The following is a 12,200-nucleotide window of genomic DNA, read 5'->3' as shown; positions in this document are numbered from 1 at the left end:
AGGCAGAGTCCTAAATAAGATTTAGGTGAGCCATGTGCTGGTAGGTGGCATCGATTGCCCGTTTTCTATTCTTTCTTCGATTTAGTTCCTTCTTCCATGAGGGGGAAAGAGTGAATTGCACAATGTTAACGGATTCTGTTCGGCTAGACCGAGTCACCAGCGCACTCCGCGCACTACATGCATGCCATGCAGCTACGACGTGCACCATTGCCCCGCATAGTGCTCTCCTCCACTCCTTTGCATTCCATCCATGTATAAAACGATTGCTCTGGCAATACAAGGCTCCTTGTTGAGTCCCATTCTCCTTCATGGTATCAGGGAGCGCGCGTTGATCCACACGCCTGCGCCCACTCCATTCCGCTGCTCTCTCTCATGGACGTCAACCCCCTGTTCTCCCTCGAGCCATCGCTCCATGATGCTTCTTCCTCTACTGCCTCCCTCCCTGGCGCGTTCGACGGTGCCGCCGGTCTCAACACAGCGCCGTCCCAACACCCTCCTCCCACTGCCTCCTCCCTCCAGACAGTAAACATCAAATCCCACATTCCGGCGATCCTAGACCTCGCCAATCCCAATTATCCAGAATGGCATTGCTTTCTTGATTTAGTCGTCGGCAAGTTCGGGCTACATTCTCATCTCGCCGCTCCGCCGACAGTCAGTCAGCGTGCCGATCCAGAATGGCTCATGATCGATCATTGCATCATCAACTGGCTGTACAATACGGTGTCGCGCGACATTCTCCAAATTGTCCGTGCGCCCGGCGCGACGGCGCACTCGATCTGGACGGCAATCCTCGACCTCTTCCGCGACCACCATCTTCACCGCGCTGTCTACCTTGAGGCTGAATACCGCAGCCTCACTCAAGGCGACCTCAGCGTCACCGATTACTGCGCCAAGCTCAAACAACTCGCCGATGCTCTCTGTGATATTGGCCAGCCTGTGCCCGAGTCGTCCCAGGTGCTAAACATGCTTCGCGGCCTCAACGGCAAGTTTCGTCACGTCATCTCCGCCATCACTTCCAAGCAACCGCCACACACCTTCTTGTCTGCTCGGTCTCACCTTCTGCTGGAGGAGCTGTACGACTCCCAATACACCAAGATGGCGGCCAATCAGGCTCTGGTGGCCACGGCCGGCGCCAGGCCCCCTACTCCGACAAGCGTCGTCAACACCAGCACTGAACATGGCAGTCAGTCCGGCTCCGGCAACTCCTCCTCTGGCGGCAACCGCGGCCTTCGTCGCGGCCGTGGCCGTGGCTCAGGCAATACCGGTGGCCCTAGCGGCGCCGGGCCTACTCCGCCACGACCACCGTTTTCTCCTTCGCCCTGGACGGCCGGGTTCAATCCCTGGACGGGCATGGTCCAGGCGTGGCCCATGACATTCCGCGCTCCAGGGACTGGCGTGCTTGGCCCGCGCCCTGCCACTCCGCCACAGCAAGCCTTTTACGCCGGCTCGTCTCCACCAGCCACCGGACAAACCTGGGAGCCCAACGCCCTCCTCGCCGCGCTGTCTACTGCCGGAGTCCCTCCGGCTGGCTCAACTCCGTCCGACTGGTTCCTCGACACCGGCGCTTCTTCTCACATGAGCTCGGCGACTGGTAACCTTCATTCTCTTCGACCCCTGCATTCCCCTCCCTCTGTTATAGTAGGAAACGACGCCCTTTTTCCTGTCACTCACATGGCCTCTTCTGCTATTTCTACTCGCTCAGCTCCATTACATCTCAACAATATTCTTGTTACTCCTTCTCTGATTAAGAATCTCATTTCTGTGCGATCTCTCACTCGTGACAACAATGTGTCGGTGGAATTTGATCCTGCTGGTTTTTCCGTTAAGGACCTACGCACCCGCCAGGTGATTCTCCGCTGTGACAGCCATGGTGATCTGTACCCCCTACAGCCGGCGCTCCATCACACACTCCAGGCTTCTTCATCCTCCGTCGACCTCTGGCATCAACGGTTAGGACATCCAGGCTGTGATCAACTCGCCGCTTCACTTCGTTCGTTTCAGTTCAGCTGTCATAAATCTGCTGCTCATTTGTGTCACGCTTGCCAACTTGGGAAGCATGTAAGACTGCCGTTTTCTTCCTCTTCATCAGTCACATACTTTCCATTTCAGCTATTACATTCAGATGTCTGGACATCTCCTGTACCTAGCGTTTCTGGTTTCAATTTCTATCTCGTGTTAATCGATGATTACTCACATTTTGTATGGACATTTCCTCTACACACTAAATCTGAGGTTGCGCCTATTGTGATCTCTTTCTGTTCATACGTTCACACCCAGTTTCGGCTACCAATTCTTGCGCTCCAAACTGACAACTTACGGGAATTTGATAATTTTTCTCTCCGATCACACTTCCAGCGCCACGAAATCGCCTTTCGGCTCTCCTGTCCATACACCTCTGCGCAGAACGGAAAGGCCGAACGCACCCTTCGTACTCTCAATGACAGCATCCGAACCATGCTTCTCCACGCTCATGCCCCTCCAGCGTTCTGGGCTGAGGCCCTTAACACGGCAACTTACCTTCTTAACCGGCGTCCATGCCGAGCTACAGGCCTTCTCACTCCCCATGAGCTTCTGCTTGGTTCTGCTCCCTCCTACGACCACCTCAGAGTGTTCGGCTGCTTGTGTTATCCAAACCAGTCTGCGACCATGGCGAACAAACTATGCCCTCGCTCTATGGCTTGCGCTTTTCTGGGTTACCCTGCTGACCACAAGGGCTACAGGTGCTTTGATCTCGTGTCCCGTCGCGTCATCACATCTCGTCACGTGATCTTCGATGAGTCAAGGTTTCCTTTCCGCCAGCCTTGCAGTATCGCCGCGTCCGGTCCGTGCGTCTCACCCGATGAAGACCCGGTTCCTGCCGTGTTCTAGGCGCCAACTCCACCCGATCAATCGCCCGCGCTACCACAGCACTCAAGATCGGCCCCGCCACAACGACGACTTCCTGCTACGCCTACACCGCCCGTGTCGCCATCTTCACCGACCCACTCGGCGCCCCCGACGTCAAGCTTGCAGTGGAGACCTGCCTCCCCACTGGTGTCTCCTGCTTCGCCACCATCGCCCGAGTCACCGCCGACTGCGTGCTCGCCCTCAACGGCCTCACCGAATGCGTCTCCTGCATCACCACCGACCGTGGCTTCACCGACTGCATCTTCCACGCGTTCTGCATCGCCGACTTCACCAGGTCTTCAACCGGCTGCACCGAGCTCGCCATCCATTGATCCCCCGCGCCACCAGATGATCACCCGCTCAAAGGCTGGCATCTTCAAACCCAACCCCAAGTTCGCCCTGGCTTCTTCAAGCGTCCCAGCGATTTCTCCGATTCCAGCCTCCGCACATGCAGCTCTTCGTGATCCTCACTGGAGAGCGGCCATGCAGCAGGAGTTCGATCCTCTCCAGGCGAACCATACATGGCGTCTTGTTCCTCGGCCACCAGGAGCGAATATCGTCACCGGCAAGTGGGTATTCAAACACAAGCTCCACCCCGACGGCAGCCTCGATCGCTATAAAGCCCGCTGGGTGGTTCGCGGCTTCACTCAGTGCCCCGGCGTCGACTTTGGCGAGACGTTCACTCCTGTTGTCAAACTGCAGACTATCCGTACTGTGCTTGCTCTGATTGCAGGACGCAACTGGCCGGTCCGACAGCTCGAGGTCTCCAACGCTTTTCTCCACAGCCATCTGGATGAACGGGTGCTGTGCCAACAACCAATCGGCTTCACCGATTCACAGCAACCAGACGCCGTCTGCCTCCTCTCCAAGTCTCTCTACGGCTTACGGCAAGCTCCGCGAGCCTAGTTCGCACGCATCACCGGGTTCCTCCGCGCCATCGGATTTACCGCTACCCGATCTGACACGTCCCTGTTCGTTCTCCGGCGTGGACGTGAGACGGCATTTCTTCTTCTATATGTCGATGATATGGTGCTGAGCGCATCGTCTGAAGCTCTGCTCCAAGACATCATCACGCGTCTCCGCGCCGAGTTCGCCGTCAAAGACATGGGCACGCTTCGCTTCTTCCTCGGCATCGACGTTCGCCGGACTCCTCACGGTTTCCTTTTGTCGCAGACCAAGTACGCCGAGGATCTCCTCGACCGGGCTTGCATGACGAATTGTAAGCCCACTGCTACACCCATCGACGTCAAGGCCAAGCTGTCTTCCGCGTCCGGGACTGCTGTGCGTGATGCCAGTGAATACCGAAGCATCGCTGGTGGGCTTCAATATCTCACCATCACTCGACCCAACATCGCCCACGCTGTACAACAAGCCTGCCTTCACATGCATAGCCCCAAAGAGTGTCATCTGGCGCTTGTCAAAAGGATTCTTCGCTACGTCCGTGGGACGTCCGAGCTCGGCCTTCATCTCCGTGCGGCGACATCACCGGTCATCACCCGCCTACTCTGACACCGATTGGGCCGGCTGCCCGGATACCAGACGCTCGACTTCCGGCTACTGCATATTCTTTGGCGACGCCCTCGTCTCCTGGTCGTCTAAAAGGCAGCCGACTGTATCCCGAAGCAGCGCGGAAGCGGAATATCGGGCCGTCGCGAATGCTACAGCCGAGTGCATCTGGATTCGATAACTTCTGGGCGAGCTGCATTGTGGTGTTCCATCCGCAATGGTGGCGTACTGCGACAACATCTCTGCCGTGTACATGTCCAAGAACCCAGTACATCATCGCCGGACGAAGCACATAGAGTTAGACATCCATTTTGTCAGGGATCGTGTTGCTATCGGCGACCTGCGTGTTGCCCACGTCCCTACTAGCCAGCAGCTTGCTGATGTGATGACGAAAGGCCTCCCGACAGCTCAGTTCGTTGCTTTCCGCTCCAGTCTCTCCGTCGGACCACCCGACGCATCGACTGCGGAGGGGTGTTAACGGATTCTGTTCGGCTAGACCGAGTCACCAGCGCACTCCGCGCACTACATGCATGCCATGCAGCTACGACGTGCACCGTTGCCCCGCATAGTGCTCTCCTCCACTCCTTTGCATTCCATCCATGTATAAAACGATTGCTCTGGCAATACAAGGCTCCTCGTTGAGTCCCATTCTCCTTCACACAGAACATCATGTTTTGGAACCATAACATTGCACCAAGCTTAAGTATTTGTTGCATCATGCACCAGGTTTTAACTAAAAAATTCTCATTTTGCATCACCTTTTATGATAGAGTAGTCTTGGGCTCACATGTTAGTCACATAGGCAATTTTCCTCTCATTAGATGTTTTATGCTTTCTCAACTTTTCTTTATCTCAATATGCTTGTGTTGTTGCGATCTTTGCTTGTTGCCCTTTTTGCCTGCCCCATGTCAGCCGCACTTGTGGTGGTCCGTGTGGCACAATCAAACTGCCCGGTTGGCTGATATGTGGGCCTAAGGCCACTCCATCTTTAAGGTTGTGCAAAGTGAGATTTCTTTAGCTAAAACCTCGTGCAAGGGGCAACTTATGCTTAAACCTGGTGTAATGTGACAACATGTCTCCAAAACATGGTGTTTTGTGCAATTCATAAAAAAATTAATATAGAAGAAATTAGGTGACTTTATATTAAATTCGCATAGGAGAGGACTCGAACTAAGCATGATCCATGAGAAAAATCTGAAAATGATGTTGTTTTGGTGCTCAGGAAAAGAAAGAAATTGTATTGACAAGGTGCCATGGCGTCCAGGCTTCAAATAATGTTCTGAACTCTGGTCAAGACGTGTGTAAGACTAATACAATTTCACTTATCTCAGGGCAATTTGCAAAGGAAGAAAAGAGAGATGAAACAAAGAGTATGCCTCAAATTAAAGGATCAAGCAGCAGCAGGAAGCCATGCACAACTCTGCAAGAACATCACAAACCCTTTCACGTGGAATTGAAGACAATCATATACCCGTATCTGTCTGCTGCGTCTGAGAGCCTGAAATTTGGCAAGCACCAGAGCGAGCCTGTATGTACATCGGCAGAGCCAGAGCCTTCTTCACTTCACGAAGGCCTTTATTCCGAGAAGCAAAGAAAAGGATGAACAAAGACTCGGAAACATACCTAAAAGGAAAGAAAAGCATCGACCAGACGATAGAAGGCTCTTCTTCTTTGCGTGCCTTGCATCCTGTTTGTTGCATCAAGCGACGAAGATTCCATCGATCAGTGATTCATCCGCGATCGTAGTAGCCGCGCGTCGACGGCGAGAGGAAGACCGGCAGGTCGGCGCCGCCGGCGAGGCGAACGTAGTAGGGCGCGCGGGGGGACGCCGACGGCGACTCGTCGTTGCGGAAGGGGTTGCCGGTGGGCGTCTGCCCGCCGTTGGCGAAGTGGAGGATAACCCTGTACAGGAAAGGCAGCAGGCCCTCCATGGATGCCTCTATGCTCACCAAACAAAGCACAGCCTCAAAAGCGAAGCAACAACTACCGTTCTCTCTGTTTGGTCTGCTGCAACGGAGGAGGATAAAGAGAGGAGAGGAGAGGAGAGGAGAGATGCAAGGGGTTTATAAAGGCTCTGAATTTTGACAGAGATGTGCTCTGAATTTTGATTCATCAAATCAATCAGTGCCAGTGGAGTAACTGGATAAACTAGGGATACAAGCTAGGCAGGGGAAATGGTCAATGAGATGACTGGAGAGGATAATGTATCTGGAATGGATGACTGCATGAATGTGGAGGAAACTGATATTTATGGGGAGGGAAGATGCCGTTTACACTTCAAGGGAGGAGCATGATGCAGTAGTATAATAGTTTATGCAACGGCATGAAATATTGTTGGTAAAGAACAAGTCAGTAGGTGGGGGCAATGATTTTGTGGTGTCTGCTGGTGGAAATCTAGAACTGGAATAGGATGTCTTCTGGATTTCTGATTCTGGTTTGGGGAAGGGGAGGGAGACCAATCCTCCATGCCTATAATTTATAAAGATCAATGGAAGATCACAAAAAAGAATACTATGTATCACATAGATGCAGGTTGAAGACAGGGGGCAGGACAACTTACCTGACCTTGGGACAAATTCTAGCGATATTTGCTGTGCCTTTAGGTTCTTTTCCTGTGTTTGTTAGGTGAAGCTTGCAACTGATACTTCAACTAAACCTATCATTGGATCAATAAATAGAGGTTTAATCCGAAGTCAGGTAGACCGTCGTTCTCAAGTATCTGAAGAGAAAGAATTGGGTCAACTTTAAGCATCATCCAACTTACGGAAAATGACATACTGCTAGGTCGAAGCAGCAGACAAAGGGCTACGGAATTGCTTCCCTTGGATGATGAGCTTACATTTTAATCAGTTCAGATAACTGAGACGCCAAGAATAACAGAATACAACAGTGTAAAGTTCTTACATATAGATCGACAGGGCTTCACAATTTGCAATCCTTAATAACACATAATTTAATTTCCAGAATGACTTTCTGGTAACAAGTGGTAAAGCCTCTCTACATAAGCTACCTACAGCTGAAGGCTGGCTCTTCTGTGTGACAATTCCTCCGCATGAAAGATGAGCAAGTCAACGGGGTAAGCAAAGATATTGCTTACAAAACTGGTGCGGCAATGATCCAAGGTATCGTGGATAGGCATCACCGTGATCAGTACAGGCCTACCAACTAAGGTGGAAGATCTGACAGTCTGGTTTGTATTTGTTCTTGGATGCAGCCTCTTCAAATTTCTTCAATGGTCCCTCATTCTCCGTCAAGCCAGTCTGGACAAAGTATCGTGTCCACCATGAAGAACTCCGCAACTTTGCCTGGGAACAAACAAACACAACGGATTTTGTCAGCGAGGATATTTACTTTGCTAGTCATGACAAGTCGTCATCAGAATTTTACGGTCTTCAGTAGACTGCAGTATCTTCTATCTAAATAAATACTTGTGTAAAATTAACAACACAGCCAAACCAAAAGTCAATAACACTAATGGACTAACAGAGTTGGCAACAGGCAAGTGTCTCAACCTACCTCATAACAGAAACTAGGTAAACATATAAAATGCAAATTATTCTGGGATGTAATGCATCCACAGAAAAGTATCCTACATAGGCAAGGTAACTGTAGCAGCAAACAAAGGATTGGCAAGAATCTGCAGACCATCAGTAACTTATAGTGTAAACTTAATCCTACCATGTCTTTACGCTTAAATTTGGGTCGTGAACATGAAATGTGTTGACCAAGTTTTTTTAAGGCATGGACTCAGTAAAGTGGGCATCATGTAGTTAGTCATACGACAACAATAATAGCAACATAGCCTTTTGTCCCAAGCAAGTTGGGGTAGGCTAGGGATGAAACCAAACAACATGTAGTTAAGTCATATGCAAAAAAATTTGCATGCTAACAATTACAAGTCATCTGTGCATACCGGTCTTCCAGATTTCGGTAGTTCAGAAACCTTAACTTTCTGCTGACCTGGATTGCCTGAAACAAAGTAAATGAAATAATTATAACTCAGATAACTATCATCCACCGTAACAAATTGCGCACATGCCATATATATCAAATATATATATTTTTTACTAAATGATGTTACAAGAAGTCCAAGAGTCAAACGCTATTCAGGGGCCTAGGTGCCATTACTAGCGATGTTGCTAACCTAAACAACTTGTGCCACAAAAGGAATAAGACTAAAGCTGTTTGAGGTAGCACAGTTTCAGCTCCAGTACTCACCGTAAGAGCTCCATCATGTAACTAACTACTCCAGAAACCAAGCATCACACATTAGAATATGATACTACCGCGATCTCTGAGAGACTAGTATCATCTGATGTTGCGCTAGCCCCAGATATAAATATGTTAGCTTATGCTGGAATACCTTTTATCTGTAAGGTTCATCCTTTGAATTTCTTTTTTGCATGTTCATTTAGTAAAGAAAATCCCATGAGTAGTCTACAACTTACAGTTAAGATACATGTGGATCTTAATATTTAAAGAAAGACACTTAGAAGAACAATGGCACGATTGGCGATTATTGTACAAGCAAAAATCAAGTAAAAGAGGCTTCGCTTCTAATGTAAGAAACACCAAAGGGAAAATGAACAATCAGTACTCTTATTATTATTTGCAAGTAATTAAACGTATATTCACTTTTTAAAAAACAAAAAGAATTTATTACCATAGACAAACTACATTTATAGCATGCATATGTCAACTAAAACGTTTCGAGCAAGAAAAAGTACATACCAGCAAAGATAACAAGGCCATCTGTGGAAACCCTTGCCAAATCCGGAAGTGTTTTGTTCAGATACCTTGGGGTCAGATAATCTAAAGCATCTGACACGACCACAAGGTTAAAAGAATCTGGGCGGTATGGAAGCGTGAACTTAATATCAGACATACGAACAAAGCCCTTGCGCACAAGGCTTTTGCAGCTACTATCAGTATCCTCCAAATCATAAGGCTCCAGTCCCCAAGCTTCAACCTTTTTTTCTTTCAACAAGCCAGAAACTATTGTACAGCTATCAGGGCCTACATGGAGAACCTTTCGCATTGAATTGCCATATGCTATTTTAAGATAAGGAAGTGCCTGTATAACTTCTGATGTGCAGGAACCTGGATGTAGATGCAAAAGAGAAGTCTGGGATAAGGAGCGTCATAAAACTCCCCTCACTAATACATCGGGAAGAGAAATATAAAAGTCGATGACTAAAACAATTAAATAATCAGAATACTACTGTTCACTGAAAACTGGCCAATTTATAGTATTCATTTTGGCTTATATCAACCTGATAATGACCTATTTCTTAAATACATCCTATTTCTCTTGCTGTCCATAGTTGGACAACAGTTCATAGCATCTGAATACCCAACTAACTAATTTATGGCCTAGTGAAGAATAACATCAAAGAATTTGAAAGTAAAAAGGGCACAACAGCAACAAATTCGGAGGCAGTGTAATCTAATCGCAGGATCTGCCCAAGAAAATGTTTTGAAATAATCAAGAACAAAATGTGCCAGTAAGCCTTTGTGGGTTAAGCTCCACTAAACAACGATAAAACAATAGTAACATAGTATCTTCAAGGCAAATTATGAGATTGCCGCAAAACTAATTGAACAACTAACATGCAAATTACAATATCAAGTGTAGCCTTGAAATAAGAAAGGATGAACATAATTTCGAGCTGTAACGCTAATGACATATCAGAAGAGCAAGTTTGAGCGAGAAAGCTGAACTTTGCACCAGGAGACTAAAAATGACAGCAGCAAGTGGTTTGACATGAAAAAACCACGATATGAAGAAAAACATACCTTCCGACCTGCTCACAGCTTCTCTGCTTGTAACAGTTACACCTGGCCATTGGAGGAAGAGTCAAAACGAAGAAGTTCAAGAACAAAATGTTTGCTTTTGTTTTGCTCTTTTGGAACGGACCACAATTCAATTTCTTCAAATCACAAAATATATCCATAGAGTTGAATGATCACAGGTACCATTTGAATTTTGTATGGCATGTTGAGTTAATTTTCAACAAAGCTCGATAATACCTATGCATTATTACTTTTCAAAAACAATTAGTAACAGTAGAAAATAAGAGATGAATTTATACATGTAAGAAATCATGTTTGGTTGACAATATGCAATCCTAAACTAATCAGGATCAAATATGTTAGCAAGTCTAATTGGGAATCCTTAACCGACCTGAGCCGCTGTTGAAATAGGCGATCAGAAGAACGAAACCCTGCAAACATCAACAACTACACCATCAGCACCAGGCAAATTCCCAACGGCAGCACTAGCACTCGGGTAACAAAGAGGAATTACCAGGATGACGAGGACAATGGTGAGCACGGGCGGCGAGCGTGATTTGGGGTGGAGCAGGCCGCCGACGGACGGCAGGCCCCCGTCCGCCACCCGACGGCTCGGATTCACTGACCTCCTCGACATCCTGCCCTCCTCCTTATACGCCTCCCTCACTAACCTTAACCAACCAAGCTCTATCTATCCCCTCTCGTTCACCTGTTGGCATGAACAAACCATCACTCAGATTAAACCAAAAATCGTGAAAACTCCCACAATGCCGCGGCAAATCGACGCACGCGGAAGCACCCGGGGACCGAAGGCCCCGGGAGCCAGACCCCCGCAGATCGGAAGGGGAGGCCGTGACGGCGGAGACGGTACCTCTGACAATGGCGGCGGCGGGTGGGGACGCGGAGGAGGAATCCGGCGTTAGGGTTGCGGGAATCGGGGTCGGATCTGAGGAGCGGGATGGAGCGAGGCGGGCGGAGTGGGGTGGGGAGCGGCCGCGAGTGGGTGGCGATCCGCCGCGATAGGGACGGCACGGCACGGCACGGGAATGGAATCACTTGAAGGCTGAAGCGCACTATATACAGCGACGGTAGATTAGTGCGCCATTAGCGACCAAAGATTAGCGTTAGTGGAGCGCGACCCGTATTCCGAGAATGACATGGGTGGCCGGGTGGGTTTGGTTCGGGGATGTCGGTCGTCGTGGCCTGCCCGAGACTGACTGGTGGGGTCCGTTGGTCTTTCTTTTTATCTATTTTCTACTTTGGCGCCACGCTGCCCGGCTGGCTTGGGTGGGTTCCGGCCAAGTGCCCAGTCCATCTTGTCCGACAAACTTGCTGACCGGTCCTCATTAATTTTTTGTTTGAGATCCAAGAGTTTGCGGCTAATTGTGTTGTACGTGTCTCTTCTCTATCTCTATCTCTACTAATATAAAGCATCAATTTTATTGTGCGTCATCCTCTTCCACTTCCTATCTAATCTAATAAAAAACCAAAACACTGTGAAAATAAAAAACCGTGAAAAACCCATCGGCCCACGTAACCCTTGGCCCACCCGTGATGCCTCTCTCCACCTGCGTGTGCCCATCTTCTACTCAAGGCCACCGACCAGAGCTCCCCTTATCCAATCGTGCTCTCGTAAAACCCACCATGGCTAAGTGCCTTGTTGCAGCAGCCACACTTTGTGCCGCTAACACACCACCATCTGCTCACGTCTTGTTCTAGTCCTTTACTGATCTCTCAGCCACCGACGATGGTGACCTAGTCAAGCTGACCAGGAATGAGGAGTGACTCAGACACGGTCAATAAACGTCATTCGGACTGCACACGTCCAACTCCAGCGATAACTAACACATTCCATGGAAACCGCTAAGCCTATCGACAAACATGAAAAAACCGTTGAACTGCCCGCCACCACCACTCAGATCGATCCGAACCCCTTTCCCAACCATGATCTTTCTCTCCTTGCACCATTTCTCTCTCTCTCTCTTCGGCGTCCATGAGAGAGGGGTTATGGCGGC

The 12,200-nt window shown here is 49.1% G+C and overlaps 3 protein-coding genes across 3 annotated transcripts; 2 read left to right on the top strand and 1 right to left on the bottom strand.

Annotated features, from left to right (window-relative positions):
• The first annotated feature begins 372 nt into the window (after positions 1–372).
• Positions 373–3,218, top strand: LOC133930646 (uncharacterized). The gene is made up of 2 exons (XM_062377340.1): positions 373–1,591; positions 2,869–3,218. The coding sequence occupies exons 1-2, from the start codon at positions 373–375 to the stop codon at positions 3,216–3,218; spliced, it is 1,569 nt and encodes a 522-aa protein (XP_062233324.1).
• Positions 3,219–3,912: 694 nt separating this feature from the next.
• On the top strand, positions 3,913–4,395 carry LOC133930638 (uncharacterized mitochondrial protein AtMg00810-like). Its single transcript, XM_062377328.1, has one exon. It carries the CDS (start codon positions 3,913–3,915, stop codon positions 4,393–4,395), a length of 483 nt encoding a protein of 160 aa, XP_062233312.1.
• A 2,735-nt stretch (positions 4,396–7,130) lies between these two features.
• LOC133893238 (probable pectin methylesterase CGR2) lies at positions 7,131–11,259 on the bottom strand. The gene is made up of 7 exons (XM_062334251.1): positions 11,057–11,259; positions 10,700–10,894; positions 10,577–10,616; positions 10,189–10,230; positions 9,124–9,492; positions 8,306–8,361; positions 7,131–7,697 (listed from the first exon to the last, which is right to left on the bottom strand). The coding sequence occupies exons 2-7, from the start codon at positions 10,820–10,822 to the stop codon at positions 7,551–7,553; spliced, it is 777 nt and encodes a 258-aa protein (XP_062190235.1). The 5' UTR covers positions 10,823–10,894; positions 11,057–11,259; the 3' UTR covers positions 7,131–7,550.
• Between the last annotated feature and the right edge of the window lie 941 nt (positions 11,260–12,200).

This window comes from Phragmites australis, chromosome 1 (assembly GCF_958298935.1).
Source record: "Phragmites australis chromosome 1, lpPhrAust1.1, whole genome shotgun sequence".
Taxonomy (NCBI): domain Eukaryota; kingdom Viridiplantae; phylum Streptophyta; class Magnoliopsida; order Poales; family Poaceae; genus Phragmites; species Phragmites australis.
This window is presented reverse-complemented; position numbering and strand designations above follow the sequence as displayed.

Coding starts and splice junctions, on each gene's coding strand:
- LOC133930646 (XM_062377340.1), top strand. CDS start 373: ATGGACGTCAACCCCCTGTTCTCCCTCGAGCCATCGCTCCATGATGCT. Junction 1,592..2,868: donor TCACATGAGCTCGGCGACTG/GTAACCTTCATT, acceptor GCCGTGTTCTAG/GCGCCAACTCCACCCGATCA.
- LOC133930638 (XM_062377328.1), top strand. CDS start 3,913: ATGGTGCTGAGCGCATCGTCTGAAGCTCTGCTCCAAGACATCATCACG.
- LOC133893238 (XM_062334251.1), bottom strand. CDS start 10,822: ATGTCGAGGAGGTCAGTGAATCCGAGCCGTCGGGTGGCGGACGGGGGC. Junction 10,617..10,699: donor CCATTGTCCTCGTCATCCTG/GTAATTCCTCTT, acceptor TGATGTTTGCAG/GGTTTCGTTCTTCTGATCGC. Junction 8,362..9,123: donor TGGCCTTGTTATCTTTGCTG/GTATGTACTTTT, acceptor ACTTTGTTTCAG/GCAATCCAGGTCAGCAGAAA.